Genomic DNA, 20,885 nt, shown 5'->3' with positions numbered 1-20,885 from the left:
AATACATGAGTGAAAGAAAGAAAAGCGAGCAGAGAAAAAGCAGACAGTCATCTGTAGCCGTGAAAACAGAGCGCAGCAGAAACAAGAGCTGAAAAGGAGAAGCGGACTCGAGTGGCCCAATGTAGGTCAGGAGGCACAACGCCAGCATTGCGCCTCCTCTAAATCCTTCTAACCTCCCTTTCTCCTTCCTTCCTTCCCTCGCTCGCTCGTCCTTTTATGCAGAAACCTGAGGAAACACTGACAGAGCCCTCCCTCTCCTCATCTCCTTCCCTCTCATTTCCCTTCTACTCTTTACTCACCGCCATCACTTTTTATAACTCCCCCTTCTGCATTTTTCCCGACTCCCCCGCCTCCCCTCATGCCTGACGGCCCTAAATCTGCAACATGTGGCCTTAATGGAAACCAGACCCTCACCCATTCAGGCCTCTCCCTCGTAGACATAATTAGCTTTAACTCTGTTTAGCATTAAAAAAGCAATAGAGACATAAAAAGAGGACACAGTTGCTTTTTCACTCTCCACAGGCTGACACTGCAGATTTTATAAAAGACCTCGATAATTCTCGACAGCGCTCATAAAAAGGCGAATAAATCCTAACGCCGGCACCGGCCGTATATCAGCACGTCTCCGCTGGGATCGTGTTTGTAGCGCTGCAGTCTGCAAGAGGCTGCGGCAGGAGGAGGGGAGGCTGGAGCCTAAGTGTCTGTGCACGAAAAGAAAAGAAAAGCTACGTGCTGCGGGTGGATGAGCGAACATGCATGCACAAATCAGTGCAGATACAAGCTGTTTTTGAGCTAATGTGTGTCATGTGTGCAGGAAAGGTCAGACATAATGGGCTCAGTGGGAAGCGGGCAAGTCATGGACACGCAGCTGTCGAACATTCCTGCGCTGTTGGAGGACGAGCTCGGCCTGCAGAGACGCAAACAGCACAACAGAGACGGCAAAGTGCAAACGATCTGTTCTAAACAGAAGAAACGCTGCTGAAGCATCTTCATTAAAAAGCTTGTTCTTATTAATGCAAGCAAACGTGTTTATGTGACGGTGCTTCTAATATATGTGCTCGAAAGACTTGGTCTGCATTTACACTACAAATAATCCCCCAAACGTCCTCAGTCCAGTTGGAATTGATGCAATCACACATCCCTGGTGAAAACTTATTTTAAAGAAAGGGGTTTTTTGGGGGGGGGGGCCTTTTCAGACTTTTGGAAGGCACAGAGAGAGGCACAGTAGAAAAACCTGTGGCCGAGCTAAAGCTCCACAGGCGCTGAATTCACAATTTTTTTATCACGTCACACGAGCAGTGAAAGTTCTCCCAATGACTAACGGGCCCATCGTCAGCTTTTTCAAAGCTTCTTTTCCTCTAACGCCAAAAGTAAAAACTGGGCGGCTGCACCAGATGAACGACGGACACCTGAACTCTCTCTTCGACTCGAGCGTCACACCCAGTCCTGCAGCGAGCGCTTGCAGTGCACCAAGGCCCTCGGTGTCTCTTTGTTCTGAAGAGTCCTGAGGATGGCATAGATTAGGACGAGGATGCACAGGATGAGCACCAGGGGAACGACCACCATAATCAGGGTCATGACCTTTGATTCATTGTCAGCCACAGCCACGACCACGTTCACGTCTTTGTCCTCCTCTTCCTCTGTGCTGTCAGGCTTAGCGGTCTCCTCTCGCTCCGAGTTTGCGTCTCTGTCTGGCTCTTTGTGCTCGTCTTTGCCTCGGTCTGAAGGCTCGACCGGTTTGTCTTCCGGCTCGGCGTCTGCGTCGGGCTTCGGGTCGGGGACTCCCACGCAACCCATGAAGTCCTTCAGGATGGAGCGGGGATAGCCTTTGTCTGCTTCGGATCTGCGATTGTCAAATCTCCAGTAGTTGGTGCCTTTGTAGAAATAGGTGTAAGCTGCACGAGGAGAAGAAAGGAGAGATTTTCACTTGATGCCGATTATACAGCATGCACAGTGCTGATGTTTGGGAGCAAGCCCCCCTCATGTGAATAGAGCCTTTCTGGCTGTAGACCATTATAGAGTCAGATCAATCTAACAGGCAGTGAATGTACGTAGTTATCCGTACAGCTACAGCTAGCTCTCACAAACAAGGAAGAGGCTCCGTCCAAAGATACCAAAATAAATTCACTCATCGCATCTTATTAGTCAAATCATCAAAAACATGAACTTGTGGTTTTCCAGGGTTACGTGCCGACCTCGTCGTGTTCAACAGCGAACCTGCAGAGGCGACCCGCGCAGATTAATCCTGTAACTGTATTTTGTAACTTGGTGCTATGAAAGAGTATTTCCCCCTCATGATTTTGCATTATTGTCACAATGTTTCAGATCAAACAAATTCTAATAACAGAAACTTTTTCAGAAGGTGGACTAATGAATAAACTCATCATTTAAAAACAGTCTTTTCTAGTTACTCGGGTTACTTCTCTCTAATATTGTAAACTTGTTTGATGATCAGAAACGTACGAGTGCGACAAACATGCAAAAGAAAGAATCGCTGCACATTCAAAAGGTCGTGTGCGAAGACTCACACAGTGCGCCGCTTTGGTGACAGCCAGGCCTGACTATATTAGTCAAGTCTGCCAAATTATTGGATAAAATAAAACCAAAATGCAATAAATCCTTTGAAATCTGTCGCCTTCGTGCACTTATTGACAACATGCTGCATGAATAAGCACAGATTCTTCTCTGTGCTGCACAGGCTGCCTGCACAGCGTCTGGGTGGAGATGTGATCCGACTCTTACCGAGTGCATTCAGAGCTGCTCGGACACAAATCTCATTTCCAAAAGGAAGGACGGGCCAACCCACAGACCAGCGCTCTCCTTCCTCTCTCTGCTTTGTTGCTTCACTGCTTCCTCCAACCTTTCCTTCTTTCGCTCCCTCCACCTCCACCCTGCTGCTCTGTCAGGCTGTTCTCTTGCTTCCAACAGTGAAGGCGAAGCTTTTTATGTTTGTTGTGATTCTCATAAACCGAAGCTGTTGGATGTTCCCACTGCTAAAATAAAACCCGGGCAAATTGCTCAATTTAAACTCCTGACTTACCCCCATCATCGCTGAGGAAGGCTCCTTTAGGGGAGGGAGGGATCCTGCCCCATCTGCTAATTGGTTTGGGGAAGTCGCGGTCTGTGGTCCGTGTCTCCTCGTTGTATCGCCAGTACCTGCGAGACAATAAGACGTATTAAGATGTCTACGCGGCGTTAAAACCTCCGCGCTCCGTGTAGCCGAATCATACCTGTCTCCAGAGAAGAAGTACGTGTGCCCGTTGGGCTCCCACCAGATCGCTGTGTCGATCCCGTGTGGAGGAACGCCTTTTCCATAGTGATATAAGGGCTGTGGGTACCCTGGCATCACGTCAGCCTCCCTGAACAGCCAGAATCTGTCACCTGTAGGCACAGATAGACGACGCTTTGTCCAAAGAAACAAAAGCACACCGAGTCGAGCTTTCTCGCACAGCTCGTGTTTCTGACACGGCCAACAGAGGGAAGAATAAGGCAAAGGTAAATCTGAGGAGAAGAAAGGAAGATGAAAAGAAGCTCATGGTCAGCACACATGGTGTACATCAGCAGGTTTACTCACTCCAGAAGAAAAGCAGAAAAGACAGGCGAGGTTGAAATGGCATGCATTCACACATTTTCCAAGACTTCCATATGTGAGGGTTGACTCCTCTCCTAAGCCTAATCTTTGGACACACTTTCAGCCACTTTCCGCTTCTACTGCCAGGCTGCTGCGCTGCGCTCCAGGCCAATAAAATGTACTGAAGTGTCCGAGCCTGATCAGAGATCCTGAAAACGCACAGCAAAGCACCACAGCTGCTCACATCTGGAGCAGCGCAGTCAGAGAGGCTGATGTAAGCCCCTCCACCTCTTTCATGAGGCCGTCCGGGCTCAGCTGGAGCCAATAACAGCTGCCACGCTGCACAGGCCTGTTCAAAACACCCAGTGAACTCACAAACACACATTCATAAATGCAAACTCGGTGCTCTCGTTCAGTTTGCAGCAATCGTGTCGTAATGTTTTATTCTTTTGAGGGGAGTTTTTTCTTTTTCTGTGGTGTTTTAAACATTTTTTACTCAAATCCGTGTGATTCAGAACCTTGTAAATCAAGTTGTGCAGGAGACGAATGCAGAGTTTGCATCGAACAGTTCATGTTACGCTGCTCCTCAGAGAGGACGCGAAATGAGGAACTAGAGCTAAACTAGAATAACGTCGAGGCGTAACGCACTCGCTGCTCAGCAGGTGGGCGACGCTTTGTGGAAGTGGCTGGTTTTATTTGGAATAAGCAGCTGTGACGTACCTTTAAAAAAGACAAATTTGCCGTCGTGACGTTCGTACGCTGCGTCAATGTCGGTGGGGAGACCGTTCCAGAATACAGATATCGGCATGGGGTAATTATCGAGGACGCGGTTCCTCCGAACCCGCCAGAACCAACGACCCTGCAAAAGCAAAACAACGATGCACGTCTTAGTTACTTTCCCTCGCATGACTCGAACATTGCAGCTGTGAGCAAAGCCCTGTTTGTTTACCTTGAAGACAAACATCTCCCCCCTCAGCATGGTCACTGTATCAAAGTCTCCATCGCAGATGTCAGGGGGCTGGTTGTCTGGCAGCTTGGGAGGCCGAGGAGGAGGAGGGATGTCTTTCCGTGGAGTGACGGGTTCTGGCACAGGCGGGGATTGGGTGGTGGTGGAGGTAGGGAGGATGGGAGGCGAGGTGGGACCGGGGCTCGGTTCGGGTTGGGCCGGAGGATCCGGGTCGGCGTCCGTCGGGACGCGTGGGGCATCGGCTGGAGAATAAGTGGTGGGCTCTTCTTCTGGGACAGAAGGGGAGGTGGGGGAGTCGACGCTGGGTTCATCGTCAGGGGCGAGCGGAGAAGTAGGCGAAGCATCTGTGATGAGGGGAGGACCTTGGGGGAAAAAAAGAGGCAACAGGAAAGGCTCCAGTCTGTGTGGCATTAGACATTAATACTTGCTTTTATTCGCTTCCTTTCGACTAAATACTCTGCAGCAGAGCGAACGCAGTTTTCCATTTTGTGACCGACTGTCACTCTGCTGCTGCTCGTTGGAAAAATCTGCTGGTTGCTAAGAGAGGAAAACACACAGATAAAGTCAGTTATGCAATAGGTATCAGCTGATGGGCTCCAAGATGCGTGGGTTACACTGGACCAAAGGCTTTGCTCAGAACACATCGAGGCCAGTATGTGAAGAAATCCACCGTCTGCAGCAAAACAACAAAAGCTCAGTGCTGCCAAACGAGAACTGAGGCCATCGCAGCACAAAGATACTGTCATCAGTTTTCTTCTTTTAAATTCAGCTGTGTTTCAGTGGAATAAAAACTTCACATTTACAAAGACCCTAGTCGGCCGCTATCCTCACAGGAAGACAGCGGGCGTGTCTGCGTCTCTGCACAAAGAAAGGAAAAAGCTCCAGGACGAGGCTGACTGCCCGCCGATGTTACAACATTTTTGGCTCCAAAGCAAAATACATCCCAAACCCAAAGATGTCAGCGAGTCTTCTCAGCAGCATTCACTCGTAGCCAATCAGGAGGAAGCTGTGAGCAAACACCATAACGAGCAGCACTTGGATTTATTCGGGTCGTGTGTCTGACCACACGGTAAACGTTCGCTCTTGCTTTAAGCTCAGTTTTGTATCAACCATCTCCAGCTCAGAGCGCTAAAAGCTCCGAGCTGTTACTCAGAGGCGGATTTATATAAAACAGCTGATGTGAGAGAATCAAACGTCACGGGATGTAAAATCAAAACAAGCGTGAAACCTGCGGAAAATCCTCGTTTTTATCTAAAGCAAAAGAAATGCAAAGTTCATAAATCATCAAGTGTGAACAATTCACGTCTGTGGTTTTAATGCAGCGCGATACGCCGACAAACGGCGTCTGTTAATCAACAACGCCATCTATTCAGGAGGAAGAAGATGGGCTCATCATACTGGAATGCATGACATTCTGCATCTGCTGCTTCCTGCATCCTCTGTAAGGATCCAGATGTGACGTGAGAGCGATGACTGACGTTTGGCTCGCTAACAGCGCAGCGATCAAAGCTCAGCATGGAAACAGAAGATGATGACACCCCTCTGAGGATGGTGAGCCCGACAACACGGACAATCAAGAATAGATGGAAAGGCTTTCGCTGCAGGGGTAGGGCAGATTTGAAATGTTAATCATGAAAGACAAAATAAAGTTTGGGGCATTTGCTTTTAGATTCAATAGTGTTTTTCCATAAATACTGCTAATATGCATTTAAGTAGCCCCAAACACTGCACTGGACCGCTGTGCAAGGATTCACCATGAGGATAATCAGCATCATTTCTAGTAATATCCATAATTTCCAGAGCACTGTGGGGTTTCACATCTCTTCTGCATACAGAGATTTAGAAGCTCTGCAGCCCAAAGAAAAGAACATCTCATGCTGGTAGAAATAACTCTGTATCACCAAAGACATCCATAGAGCGCGTTCTTCTCACCATATATGTGCTGTATGCCTCTGATGTCATCCTCATGGAGCGTGAAGTTCTGTGTGTGGACCCACTGGTAGACAGGAGCCATTGTGGCTCTGGGGTTATCCGAATGCTGCAGACCCAGAGCGTGACCGAGCTCATGAACCGCAACCAGGAACAGATCTATACCTGCGAGAGAGACAGGCGTAGCTGTGGGTCATCTGCTTTGAGTGTGCACAACAAGGAAAATGCACATTGCTTTGTGGTTGGTGCGCACACAAACGAACACAAAAGGCACTGAGAGCTCTCGGCCCAAACATTTATCACTGCGGAGTCAAAGCGAGTCAGGTCACCGAGTACGACCGCATCCTTCCAGGTTGCCTCCCAGCTGATATCGACCAAAACGGCGACTGTTCAGAGATTAAGTTGAATTTCTCACATAAGCAGAAAAAAACAAACCCACTGACCTTTCGGGTTTTCGTTGTCAAGTGTCCAAGGCTCATCTGAATCAAAGTGCGTGTCCCCACCTATTCCCGGTCCGGGATAGTAGGCGTGGGCCAGAGACCCACCCTCGCCATCGAACAGTGACATATCACCATGGAAACCGGAGGCAAACAGCAGCAGGATATCGGCGAGCTTCGTCTGGCTGCTGTTGACGCCGTGTCCAGGTGGTAGCTCCTCAAAGGTGAGCGGCGTGACTCGTCTCCAAACACCGAAGGCTTTGCGGATCGCATCGTACGTCCGTTCCTCTCCCAGGGACGGGGGCATGTTTTGGTCCATTATACTGAAGTCAGAAGTAAAATCGTATCAGAGCTGCGGAGCACTTTGATTTATTGCAGTCTGATTGTTTCATTTGGTCTGGAAACCTGTAGGTGATGTGATCTTTGTCCCAGCGCTGCCCAGTCAGAACGTAGCGCTTCTTCCTGTCAACCAGATCCTCGGGCTTTCTGTCAGGGAGGCCACAACGAGGCCGCCGCATGGCCCTGCGCACACACACACGCGCACACACACACACACGCGCACAATAAAGGATTTCTCAGTTCCACATTAAGCTGGATGAGATTAGCTTTCTCATTCTCACCAGACTAACCTAGAAACGTGTACAGTCAGGTCCATAAATATTGGGACATCGACACAAGTCTAACATTTTGGGCTGTATACACCAGCACAATGATTTCAAATGAAACGAACAAGATGTGCTTTAACTGCAGACTGTCAGCTTTTATTTGAGGGTGTTTACATCCAAAGCAGGTGAACGGTGTAGGAATTACAACAGTTTGCATATGTGCCTCCCACTTGTTAAGGGACCAAAAGTAATGGGACAATTGGCTTCTCAGCTGTTCCATGGTCAGGTGTGTGTTATTCCCTCATTCCTCCAATTACAATGAGCAGACAAAAGGTCCAGAGTTCATTTCAAGTGTGCTGTTTGCATCTGGAGCCTGTTGCTGTCAACTGCCAAGATGAGAGCCAAAGAGCTGTCACTATCAGTGAAGCAAGCCATCATTAGGCTGAGAAAACAAAGCAAACCCATCAGAGAGACAGCAAAACCATCAGGCGTGGCCAAAACAACTGTTTGGAACATTCTCAAAAAGAAGGAACGCACCGGTGAGCTCAGCAACACCAAAAGACCTGAAACAACTGCGGTGGACGACCGAAGAATCCTTCCCCTGCTGAAGAAAACATCCTTCACAACAGTTGGCCAGATCAAGAACACTCTCCAGGAGGTGGTGCATGTGTGTCAACAATCAAGAGAAGACTCCACCAGTGTGAATACAGAGGGTTCACCACAAGATGGAAACCATTAGTGAGCCCCAAAAACAGGAAGGACAAATTAGAGTTTGCCAAACAACATCTAAAAAAAGCCATCACAGTTCTGGAACAACATCCTGTGGACAGACGAGACCAAGATCTACTCGTACCAGAGTGACGGGAAGAGAAGAGCATGGAGAAGGAAAGGAACTGCTCATGATCCTGAGCATACCTCATCGGTGAAGCATGGCGCTCGAAGTGTCATGGCGTGGGCATGTATGGCTGCCAGTGGAACTGGTTCTCTTGTATTTATTGATGATGTAACTGCTGACAAAAGCAGCACCATGAATTCTGAAGTGTTTCGGGCAATATTATCTGCTCATATTCAGACAAATGCTTCAGAACTCATTGGATGGCGCTTCACAGTGCAGATGGACAACGACCCAAAGCAAACTGCAAAAGCAACCAAAGAGTCTTTGAAGGGAAAGAAGTGGACTGTTTTGCAATGGCCAAGTCAATCACCTGACCTGAATCCGACTGAGCATTTCACGTGCTGAAGACAAAACTGAAGGGAAATGCCCCAAGAACAAGCAGGAACTGAAGACTGTTGCAGTAGAGGCCTGGCAGAGCATCAGCAGGGATGGAACCCGGCGTCTGGTGATGTCTGTGTTCCAGACTTCAGGCTGTGATTGACTGCAAAGGATTTGCAACCAAGTATTAAAAAGTGGTTCTTATTCTGTCCCATTACCCTGCCCTGTTCACCTGCTTTGGATGTAAACACCCTCAAATAAAAGCTGACAGTCTGCAGTTAAAGCACATCTTGTTCGTTTCATTTGAAATCATTGTGCTGGTGTATACAGCCCAAAATGTTAGACTTGTGTCGATGTCCCAATATTTATGGACCTGACTGTATATCGATGCAGCTCTTGGGAACTTTTGGAAACATTCCCCAGCCGGCTGCTGTAACCTGGACTTTTCAGCAAAGTGTGGGCGGTGTTGTGGCGCTTTGCACCATTAATTCACAGTCAGAGTTCAAATCCTCTGTGGAGTTTGCATGTTCCCTTTGCATGATAGTGGGTATAAGGGGCTAGGTTTATTGGCAGTCCTAAATTATACCCTCCCCTCTTGCCCTACGATACCCGGGACAGGCTCCAACCCCCTGCCACTGTAAATTGGATAAGTGGAAGAAGATGCAGATGTATCCCTCAGTTTCCAGGCTTTATGAACAGCTAATCTAAGATGCAGGTCTTTGTAGTTTCACTACAAATCTACCACACAGACACAAACTGACCGTCTTCACACTTGACAAGAAAACCACAAACAGCGTTTCCAGCCGAGAATTTGCAGTAAAATTATTTTGAAAATCTTTGAAGGAAAAGCCATGCTCGTATTTGGGATTTGTGCCTGGAACTGTCATTCCATCCATCCCCCCCCACACACACACACACACGTTGAATTCATAATATGCAAATGAATAGAAAAAAAAAGTCTATACAATATCCCTGAGCTCTCTTTGTGGTCACTGCTCTCAGCACATAAAGAGCTTACGCGAGCGTAGCAGAGTCCACCTTCCCGGTCACCTCCAGTCCATACAAGCGCTGCATGTCGCTGATAGCTTTGGACATAATCTGAGCCGACTGCATGGTGGACATCTGCCTGCTGGCTTGAGACAGGTAGCCGAATTTACGGAGCCATGCCTGCGTGGAAGGAAAATAGAAGAGGTCGTCAGATTTCCTTAAGATAGCAGGTCTCTGTGCTTGTGCATCAGGAATGCATGGTGTATACATGAGCGTGACAGCCCCAGCTGTTGGAAGAGCAGCATCTGAGGAGTCGGGAGGAAAGAAAGTAGAAACAAACCAGATGGCTTGCATTAATACCAGGACATTCCTGCTCCTTCGTTCCTGCGGTGACAGCCAAGACGGGGAGAGAGGACAGAAACGGGAAAACTGACATTAAATAAATTGCACGTCAGTCCTGTGGGTACACCAGCTAAACCTATAGCTCTGCATGAGTGCCTGAGGTCCCTGCTGAATGAAGCGTCACATGTTGTGAATTATTCTTCTTCGTTTCATGTTTGATGGCACTGAAACTGAGCCACGAAGTCACAGAACAGGCAAAACAGGATGATGGCTCCAGATGGGTGGGGGGAGGGTCCTGATGTTAGGTAACATGTGCCTCAGCAGGAGAACACGAAAAAACCCACATGCAACGCGGCTTCATGCGTGCGCACTGAGACAGAAAATCCTTAGAGGGTCTTTGCTAGCAGGACAAATCTTAACCAATCAAATGTGTCGTTATGAAGCCGGACGGGCCAAACCTGCCAGAGAGAAACTTTCCTACAGCAGTGTGGTTTACGTGACAAGTTTGAATAATGTCCCTATTAAACCTTTAAAAGCTTAAAAACACATTTAATTAGCCTTCGTGTTGTGTTTGGGGGATAAACTCACTAATAAATAATCACAGGTAACACAACACATCAAAGTCATTTCCAGGTGAGTTTCACTCTGCGGTCTAAAGATGCCGCTTCAGACACATTGTTACCACTCAAAGGAAACACTCGGGTCTAATCGTTTCCTTGTTGACGGACGTCGGTCACACCTGCAGAGCTGTTATCTGGAAAGAGGACAAAGGTCAAACGAGCTCCCGCTGTAATCTGTAATTCTGCAGTGAGACTGTTGAAAGCAGGATGATTCGTTTCAATGTGCAGCAACAACGATTTAAATAACAACATGGCAGTCTCTCCCCTACGGAGCCTTCAGCGTACCTCGGCGCTGAAGCGTTCTTCCTCTGGGTCATCTGGCACCGCGCTGCACAAGACCAGGGAGAGTAAGGACGCGGACGTGATGATCTGAGCCCAGGTTTGTTGGGATGTCATCCTTCCCTCGGACGCAAAGACTTGTTGAATGGCAAATATCAAACCAAGCCGCTTCCTCCGACAAGCAGATGCTTTTACATTTAACTCCTGCGGAAAGTGATCTATCGGGCCATTATTGTTCAGCTGAGAAACTTAAGGCACATTTAAAAGCCCGAGAAAACAAAGTGTTTCTACTCCATTCTTGGTCGATCCGGGACAGCTTCCCTCACGGAGCATCCAAGTGTTTGTTTCCTCATACGGAGCTGATGCAGCAGAAGTCCTTGCCCCTTTCTGACGGTCACAATGGCTGATCGGCAGCTGAGGAGAAATCCTGCTGAAAGTCACAACTTCAAGCGTCCGAGCACCGAAATGAGCGCATGAAAAGTAAAGTACTTGTTGCGCCGTTTCTGGGGTTACTGCAAAAACCGACCGCAGTAACCCCGCAAAAATCAACCCGAGGGAGAAACTTCACTTTTCCCCGCTGCAGAAATCGACTTCTTTACGTTTTAACCGCGCAGCATGCCTGAGCCCATCATCGGACAAAAGAATCCGCCATAAAATATCTGTTACCGACTTCCTGTTAAGACCTCACCCTCATGGCTCAACAAACCTGACCCCAACAAAAGGCCACACAAGGTAATGGTCAGTCTGCCCTCTGCTGCTGTGAATGGGACGCTGCAGCAGGTCCACGTGACCACAGCCATTTAACTATAGAAAACACGCGCCGTGTTATTTCAAGTCCTCAAAATAAAACGATTAAAATTCGCTTTTTCTTTAACAAAATTTCCAGACACTAGAGTGACGCGCAGTGACGTCACAGATATTTGAAGCTACAGGACAGTTTCATCTCATCTCCATACAATTTGCTGCCTTCATTAATCGAGTTACGGAGAAAATTAGACATTGAAATATCTAACATTGCATTTCTAATGTTAAGCTTTCCTAACAACACTCAGCCTCCAGTTCACAAACTTGCCATAAGCCTGGTTGCTTTTGTTAATGATGAGCCCACATGTGTCTGGATCTCAGTTTTTGCAAATATAACAGAAGTTAATCTCTTTTGGGCTCACGAGGCATCATCTTAGATGAAACTTGATTTTTGCTTAAAGGTCACCAGTTCCTTCTGCAGCCATGCTTTCCTCAGCTGACACCCACAGTCTGTGAGAACACTTGTTACGGTCGTCATAATAAAACAAAGGAAAAAAATGCACATTTTAATGTTTTATTTGTGCTGCCAGCAGCATTGTCATCACTGCTCTATTTTCGCTAGCCTCTTTCTGCCAGCCTTGGCCACAGTGATGAGGATGACGAGGAAGAAGCCGAGAGTCCACACAGCTGCTACGGGCAGCACCACCGCCAACAGTACGCCTGAAACAAATGTGAAATTTAAAGAGAATGAAGGGACACGTTTCTCATTAGCAGAAACCTGCTGATGCTACAGGAGCAGCAGGCAGAGTGTAAAGATTGATATAGAAACAGGAGCTTACTGGACTGAGATCTGTCTGGTACGTCGATCCTGATGGGGCCATAGGTGAGGAGACCCTGAGCGGGGTCGGCACTCACTGCTTCTCTCTTACTGATCGAGTTACAATTCTGAAAAAGAACGATGCTCCTGAGAAAAGTCAAAGATGATGAGACGGTAAAAACGATGCACTTCATCGTGTCCACACACTCCTAAATCGCCTTCAATAATAATAGCAGCAGCTCACGGGAATGCAGGACTCGTGGTCGTCCAGGTCACACAGCTGTACGGTGCAGTGCAGGTAGAGGTCGTGCGGATCTGCTGAGAAGCGAAACATGTCGAAGCTGTAGCGGACGGTGGACTTCTGCCCATTACGTCCAGACTGTCCCTCGGTTATATTAAGGAAGGAAACCGTTTGGTCCTTCACACACCTGGATGAGAGAAGTCACTGGATGTGAGGAGTTCATCGTTCACGTGCCAGAAACAACACAAAGAGAAGTTCTGACCCATTCTGAAGCAGGAAGTGAACAGATCCCTCTGTAGAGTTTGGCTGGGGATACTGTGTGGCCCAGCACTCGTTTACTCGGAGCAGAAATAAATCTGCAGGCTCCATCATTGTAACCTCGACATATACCTGTGCAAAACAAAACAATTCACTTTAATTAATATTTGGTTCTTCAGAAGGCACTTAAACCAAGACGATTTTCTAAGAATAAATGTCAAAATTCCCAATCTTCTGATTTGATTCCACCACACAGTACTGACCCACACATATGGTTCTTACACACACACTGGACTTTCTGGACTTTGGTTTTGCACAACACTGGTCACTATATTCTTCATTTCCAGTTAATACTTGTACAGCTGCTGTTATTGTGTATATATTTATTTATATTTATATTTCTTCATACATTCTTATATAGTTCTATATTGTGTATTTTGTTGTACAGTTATTTTATTTTCAACTTTAATTTATATTTTATTCCTTCCTAGTTAAATTTACCCTTTTTAATTTTTCATATTTATTTCCTATCTTATTCATAGCCTTTTCCTTTTTTGTTTTCTTTAGGTCACGAGCAGTTGTCCAAGCATTTCACTACATATCGTACTGTGTATGACTGTGTACGTGACAAATAAAATTTGATTCTTTGATGGCAGAGAAAGGATTGACCTGCTAATCCCAGTTGAGGTCATCTCTAATGGGAGCGCGTGCTTACAAAGGCAACATCAAAGTCAAAGCCACCATCAGTGTGTAGAACATTAGCTGGGACTAATTTCACCCCGAGCATAAACTCGGCTAAACGTTTCGTCCCTTTAAACCTCATTTTCAGCATTTAGCCTGAACGGTCAAACGCGTGGTTCTCCAACTCAGTGCTGGGAACCAGTTGTGGACAACAGAGCCACACAGGTGAGGTGTGGAGGACCAGAAATATGGTTTTCGTCCAAAAGCCCTGAGCAACCCCTCATTTCTTGATATTTTGTTAGGAAAATAGGACAGATTTATTGAAACGTGCAAACATAAATGGAAACATTTGAGGCAAAGAGAGTTTCTACATCGTCAACCAACCTTCAAGGACATTCAGAGCTGCTCTTTGGATGTTGGCTGCCTTTTGTTCCATTGCTTCAGTAACGTTAAGATCTGGAGGCCAATCACCAACTAACCATGTATACTGTCACTGCATTTGCAGTTCTTGGATTCATGTTGAAAAATGGAGCTGCTGCCAATCACAAGCTTTGCAGATGATAATGTAAATCTGATGGTACTTTTCATATCGTTAACGACTTTGACAAGATCATCAATACTACTGAAACCCAAACCATAACAGCCTCCGTGCTTCACAGATGACTTTAGACATCCTGGTGTGCTGCTCTGACCTCGTCTGTAGAGACTGATGATATTTGGATGCATCGCTCCGTGACGCCTGTTGCTACCGTTCGTGTACCTTGGCACACCTCAGGTTTTCCCTCCCTTGTAAATGCCTTCATGACAGCCGCTCTACCACAGAGGTAAACGGCTCATGAATTACTCAGCTGAAGAACCAGATGCTTCTCTCAGGTCTTCACTGGATTCCCCCATTTTTTAAGGACATGACTTTCATGTATTGTTCATCTGCTGCAGATATGTCTTTTAGCCCGGCCAACTCGTTGTGTCTTCCACCTCAGTATACACACACACACACACACACACACACACACACACACACACACACACACACACACACACACACACCTCCAAGATGTGCAAACCTCCCCCTCAAACTGAGCCTTCTTTTCTGAGTTTGAGGTGACCCTGCACACCACCTCCCCCTTTACCAGGGCGTTTGTGTTGTGTGTCCAGGTGAGATGGACGGCGACGTGGGTGCCCAGAAACCTGAAGGTGGAGACAGATTCCACCACTTCTAATGGGACCGGTCTGTGCCTCCTTAAGTCCATTATGAGTTCGTTCAGCTTCAGGTTGTTTTCTAAACACCAGCGGGACAGGTTCTCTACCTGCGCCCTGTACACCGTCTCATCTGCATCAGAGATGAGCCCAGCCACGGCCATGTCATGGTCAAGCATGCCAATGAAACCCCCGTGATGTTTGCCATTTATTCCTGTTTTCTACCATCTATATTGCATTCTGGCACCGTTGGTGTGGAGCACCCACAATTCTAGTGTACACATACAATGACAGTAAAGGGCTATTCTATTGCATTTGAACCAGGGCACATCAGCATTGTAACCTGTGCATAATCAAACTGCTCTTGGGCAGCTTCTGTCCAAGATAACAGATCAGCATTTACAAAACCACCACCCAACATGAGTCAGACCGTGGTCAGGCGGGCAACAGTGCTCAGGATCTGTAGTTCTCTGTATCAAACAGACTGATTTTAGCACTAAACCCTTCTACTTGTTGCCATCAGATATGAACAAAACCCTATTAATCAATCTGAGCAATATTTCTACAGCCCTGAGTGCACATTGACTAGCACTACATGTACCTGCTTAGCTCAGGTGTTGCATAAAGGCAGGCTGCATCACAGCACAGGTGAATTTGAAACCTGCTTCAAAGAACCAAAAGTCCATCCTTGTGTCTAAGCATCAGTTTCATCTGTGACTGGTTAAAATCTTAACCCACCTTGTCTCGGAGCTCAATGGTTGGAGAGCTTGTGTAAGGTTTAGTGTAAGTGTGGTCTGTGTACAACATCATCCGTATCTTGGCTTCAAGTTCGTCTACTCGCATCACCGTCTCGCTGCACGTAAACAGAAGAAAGTCAAGAAAGGCGGGTTGTTCGTGGCTCTGAATACTCAATGGACAGAAAATCATTAACTCATTGCAAAGACTTCAGCAGACGGGTTTCAGAGGTCCATCAATTGAACAGACTTATTACAATGCTCAAAGGCAGCTTAAAAAAACAAAACAAAAAGTGAAGTACCATGGATGGAAAAGATGCGTTTATTTCGCCCCTCACCTGGAGATTGGTGAAACTGAAAAAGGCAGACTGACTCTTCTGATGAATGGATACATGCACGTGAAATCCATCCTGATAACTGGATCTCTAATGATGTTTCCAGTAACCCGAGGGTCTGACCTCACACTCAGGGAAAACCAGATGTGAGTTACATTTTTCTGTAAGGGGACAATAAAAGAAACAAAACATTGAGGTGCTCATCTTTTTCTAGGCTGGCGCAGACATTAAAGGAATTGTGCTCGAGCTGCACCTCAAACGGCAGTCCTCCACAGGTCACGTATTTGTGTTTGGAAACCCTGAACACGTAGTAGGGGACGCCGTCGATATGCTCTCTCTTAGCACCACAAGATTTGTTTGGCAAGTGAAGCGATTCCAGCGGCACGCCGTGATACTCGAAAAAAGCTTCCGCTGCTCTGATTGCTATGTGGTCTTTCCCACACATAACCTTGAGATGTGCATCTGTAAGAAGCAAACGTCAGCGAGTCTCTAACATAAACACGTATCAAAGGAAACGGCTCAGTTGGTGAATCGCATCCATCTGAGATTCCAGATTGTTCGTGTAAATGAGAAGTTTGATGCACACAAAGGTTAGCCATGGAGTCCCACAAGGCTCTGTGCTAGGACCAGAGATGGGCTGTAATCCGATTACTTTTTTCAAGTAACGAGTAAAGGGATTACTATTGCAAAAACGGTAATTAGATTACCGTTACTTTCCCGTAGGAACGCTGCGTTACTGCGTTACTAAAACCATGATTTTTTGGGAGAATGTCTCATGACAGTGACGTAAGCGAGTGCGACGTTCGTGACAACAGCTGTGTGCAGATCAACAGTGGATCATATTGTAACGATGGTTAAGTGTTACTGGACAGTGACATGTTGGTTTTCTCTGCACACTGTTGTTGAGTGGTCTGTAGTCCACACAGAAACGCATCCTAGGACTTTTTTTCTTAGGCACCATCACCACCGCGGAGGCCCGCGGGCTATCAGATGGTTCTATGATGCCCGCCTTCATCATTTCACACAGCTCCCTGTCTGCAGCCTCCTGATGAGCCAGGGGCAGGCGGCGGGGGCGCACTTTAATAGGCTGGGCATCCCCGGTCTCAATGACGTGCTCTACCAAGTGTGTCAAACCAGCATGTCACTGTCCAGTAACACTTAACCATCGTTACAATATATCGAGTGCAGAGAGAGTATGAGCGTGCAGCGTTTAAAGCGTGGAAGTACTGACCTTACTTTGAGTTTGATTCCATAAAAAGTGACAAAAACATTAGTGTCCGCTGTGCGTGGGAAGAAAACTTCTTTTTACAGCGAAAAAACCCCTAAACTTCCAACAAGCACCGAGTAGCTACGACGTGATGGGAAACTCACAGAGAAACTCGCGGATTCTTCCACTGACCGCGGCACACCTGCACCAGGGTAAACCTCCGCCTACCCCACTCCTGCTTTACAGGTGAAAATAGAGCAACAGGACCGCTGAGTCTTTGACTTTATTTATTTTCTGCTGTGTTTTACTTGCATCTATTTGAAAGACTGAGTGTAAACACAAAAAATATTTTATTTTATGAGCTGGAATGTGCAGAAAATAGGTTTAAATGTTAAACTAATTTCTTCCAGTCAGAGAATGTTGCATATAATTACATTTTTGCTTGATGCATAAAGTTAAAAGATTAAAACTAATAAAACAAGTTTTAAAAAGAGACTTTTCCATTTGATTACATTTTGTATGATGGATTATGCAGAAAAAGTAGAATTGGGCTGAAAGATCTATCACTTTATCACCTCTTCAGGTTGTAAATCGTGTTTTTAAAAAGTAACTAAGTAACTAAGTAATTAATTACTTTTGAAAATAAGTAATCAGTTACTGATTACTTTTTTCAAGTAACTTGACCAACACTGGCTAGGACCACTACTTCTCACGTTAGACAACATTATTAGAAAACACTGCATACACTGAAACAAAATGACATCAGTTGTCTCAAAGGCCTGGATGAACTTCATTTGTAGTCCATCGTTTCCATTTTACTTCTCATCGTTTTTAAAACTAGTTTTCATTGCAGTTAGTTTAAATGTCTTCTTACACCAAGCTTTCGTTAACTGTAATAACCTGGGTTATATCCCACCTCTTGAAACACGTCAGATGACAGGCAGCCCTGTCATTGTTTGCTAGTTACAAATGTGACTATGCCTCAAGTTTCTAGTAGAAAATTAGGAAAAAGTTTTTCCACATCAAACCATAATTTGACTGAAGATTTCTTAGGGGCAGTGCGCAGTACTGTAAAACACCAAGTAAAAATGAGCACACCTTCAGAAGATTAGATTAATTAACATCAGGCTTTGCTGAATGAGACGGCAAGAAACGTCACAGATATTGACTTTGCTACATAAGAAAACACGAGCCTGCGATCAGGAGAAGCACCGTTAACAATGCGGTCAGAAAAAGAAGCATCTACACTAGTCGGGAGAAAGCTGTGGGTGGGTTGTTGCATATCAGCATTTTAAAGTAGAAGAACCAGGGAGGGGAGATCCAAGTTTGTGGCAGTAACAGATGGAGAAGCAGAAGACAGAAGGGTACTGCAGAGTGAAACGTGGTGGAGGAAAAGTTTAAATCTGGGCTCGTTTTGGCTACTCTTAAGTTGTTCGTCCTTCAGAGACACTCCACCCTCTGGTTTGCTTGTTTGTGGATAAGGATTCATACACAGCAGTGGGATAATGAGCCAAACACCTCAATCTTTGTGAAATTGGACTATCACGGGCTGCCCTCCAAAAAAACAACACTACATATTTATGTTGGAACAAGACGTGGAAGTGGGTATAAGAGGACTTGCAGAACAGTGTCAGTGCAGCTAAATGCATGCTATCACAAACCAAACGCATGATTCGAAAACTCATTTTTCACAATGACAAGCTTTGAAATAATATTCTAAGAGATATTAGCACCGGGATCAATCTGAGAAGCTGATCTTAGACAAGTATACATTTTTGTACTTGTTATGATTTAATCTCCAATTCAAAAGCCCTAAACACAATCAGCCCAACTCAGCATAATTCTGGGGTGCATTCAGTTTCTCTTTGACAAAACTGATGATGAAATGCATTGAAATAAAAGAAAAGACAGGAGAGCCTACTTCGGTCACACTTGTCAGCATAAAAGCCGAGAGCACATTTGCAGCTCCTCTGGTCTTTAGACAGGACGCATCTTGTGGGGTCGGTGCAATGCTCCACACTGCAGGTTCCTTAGAAAGGACACAGTAAACGAACTTGATGAATCTCCACGCTGAAACACATCTCACATTTTTTTTTTTAACCTTCTTACCCTCAACCCCGTCCAACGTGAACCCGAGGAAAAGCAGCAGAGCCACGGGAAGCTATTTTGGAGGAAGGATATTTCCGCTTTTACTCTTTTTAATCCATCTTTCTTTTCTTTTTTACACGAAAGGACAATAAAGCTGTGGATGTTTCACCCGGGCCTACCTTCAAGCCGGTTAAGCTCATTGCAGTAACGATTTGTGGGTATATGCAGGACACGCTGGCGTTATATTTGCAGTCAAACGAGACGTCCTTCTCCGCTCCGTCGTTACTTCACCTGCCGGTCTCCAATCAGGAACACCTGCTGTGTTTTTCCGTGGAGGGTTTTGGAGCTTTAACCCCGCTGTTTGAACCCCGCGAATTAATTCGGCTAAATATGTCATGTTTAAAGTATCAAATAAGTTTGAACACTCAGCCCCACCACGTCGATCTCCTGCGTTTTATTGATTAACATAAATAATATTCTGATAATTGATTATATTTACATTTTATAGTTTCACGGTTTCCCTTAAAACAAAGGGAAAGAAAATAAAAAGAGGCAAAACACAAACATCTTTTTTTTAGTTCCTTCGTGGATGTGCTGACAAAATTGGTTTTATATATCAAGAGGTTTCCAGCAGAGGGCGCTATTGCCGCCTCAAACTAGTTCCGTGCTTCGTCATCCCCATCACCGTTTACAGCAGTGGTTCCCAAACCTTTTTGCTGGGCCCCTTTGTTTTACAAGAAAAATGTTCCCCACGCGCGTGCACACGCACAAACACATCCTCCAACCACACGCGCTCATATTTTGCTCCATTGCGGTTTATTTCACACCTCAAACATTTAGTAAACAATTAAAAAACACAAGTAAACTGCAATAAATTACAGGTGGTAATAAAAGAAACTACTAACTCTTTTATGCTGCGTCCGCACCTACACGGGTGATTTTGACCACGCAGCTGTTTCGTCCACGTAAACGGCGTTTCCAATCACCGAAAACGGAGATTTTTTAAAAACTCCTTTTTTGCGTTTAACGTGTGGACGAGGAATACAGAGTTGGTCAGGCAGCGTCAAAGGTATGCGCCTTTATTCACGTCACGCTGTGGCCACGTTATTGTTTACAGGAGATGAATCACAGAATGATAGAGACGAAATACTGTTAATCTGACTGTCTGCAGGTTTACACGCAGTTACTGTCCCTTTGTTTACAAAGGCAGAGGCGTCACGGTGTCATTATTTTACACGTACTTGTTTTTTTCCTGTGTAATAATGTTCAACATTGCTGTCAATACATTTTTAAAAAGGTTGGTGAAGCCAAAGGGAAGAGTTGCTTCACCACATTTTCTAGTCTTTGGCTTAGAATGAAGTTGGTTTGGAAACATATTCAGCGACGCTTCATCTCCTGCTTTGCGTTTCTGTGGGCGCCCCGTGCTAGCAGTGTCCAAGCGTTTTGTTTTGATCCCCCCCCCCCCCCCCCCCCCCCCGCCGCTAGGGGGCGGGCCCCACACTTTGGGAAGGTCTGGTTTACAGTATGCGTAAAAACGCCGCAGTCACTCAGGTGACTTAAAGTTCGGCTCTCTAGTAAAGTAAAGACTTTGAGCCAGATGCATCTGGACACTGGAAAATCACTAAAACTACTT

General features: G+C 46.0%; 2 protein-coding genes across 4 annotated transcripts in view; both read right to left on the bottom strand.

Annotated features, from left to right (window-relative positions):
• mmp15a (matrix metallopeptidase 15a) overlaps positions 1–11,673 on the bottom strand; it is a 12,319-nt gene extending 646 nt beyond the window's left edge. The window contains exons 1-10 of one of the 2 annotated variants that reach the window (XM_004569139.6): positions 10,957–11,673; positions 9,741–9,889; positions 7,310–7,426; positions 6,911–7,227; positions 6,471–6,632; positions 4,521–4,900; positions 4,292–4,430; positions 3,231–3,381; positions 3,041–3,156; positions 1–1,895 (exon numbers count right to left, since the gene is read on the bottom strand). The exon at positions 1–1,895 is cut by the window's left edge and continues 646 nt beyond it. In XM_004569139.6, the coding sequence (XP_004569196.1) occupies positions 1,435–1,895; positions 3,041–3,156; positions 3,231–3,381; positions 4,292–4,430; positions 4,521–4,900; positions 6,471–6,632; positions 6,911–7,227; positions 7,310–7,426; positions 9,741–9,889; positions 10,957–11,067 (2,103 nt within the window). In that variant the 5' untranslated portion in view covers positions 11,068–11,673 and the 3' untranslated portion in view covers positions 1–1,434. Of the gene's footprint in view, positions 1,896–3,040; positions 3,157–3,230; positions 3,382–4,291; positions 4,431–4,520; positions 4,901–6,470; positions 6,633–6,910; positions 7,228–7,309; positions 7,427–9,740; positions 9,890–10,069; positions 10,925–10,956 lie in introns of those variants that run through there. The other variant, XM_076885531.1, reaches the window with a different exon arrangement.
• A 581-nt stretch (positions 11,674–12,254) lies between these two features.
• On the bottom strand, positions 12,255–19,840 carry zpd (zona pellucida glycoprotein d). Of its 2 annotated transcripts, XM_004569140.4 has the most exons (10): positions 19,432–19,836; positions 19,274–19,325; positions 19,086–19,193; positions 16,211–16,419; positions 15,961–16,118; positions 15,627–15,741; positions 13,015–13,142; positions 12,756–12,939; positions 12,534–12,639; positions 12,255–12,414 (listed from the first exon to the last, which is right to left on the bottom strand). In XM_004569140.4, exons 1-10 carry the CDS (start codon positions 19,450–19,452, stop codon positions 12,296–12,298), a joined length of 1,200 nt encoding a protein of 399 aa, XP_004569197.1. In that variant the 5' UTR covers positions 19,453–19,836; the 3' UTR covers positions 12,255–12,295. The 2 variants fall into 2 exon arrangements, with proteins under 2 accessions (XP_004569197.1, XP_012779552.1); XM_012924098.5 differs by lacking the exon at positions 12,255–12,414 and having other exon boundaries at positions 12,534–12,658; positions 19,432–19,840.
• Positions 19,841–20,885: the final 1,045 nt, after the last annotated feature.

Source organism: Maylandia zebra, linkage group LG7 (genome assembly GCF_041146795.1).
Source record: "Maylandia zebra isolate NMK-2024a linkage group LG7, Mzebra_GT3a, whole genome shotgun sequence".
Lineage (NCBI taxonomy): Eukaryota > Metazoa > Chordata > Actinopteri > Cichliformes > Cichlidae > Maylandia > Maylandia zebra.
This window is presented reverse-complemented; position numbering and strand designations above follow the sequence as displayed.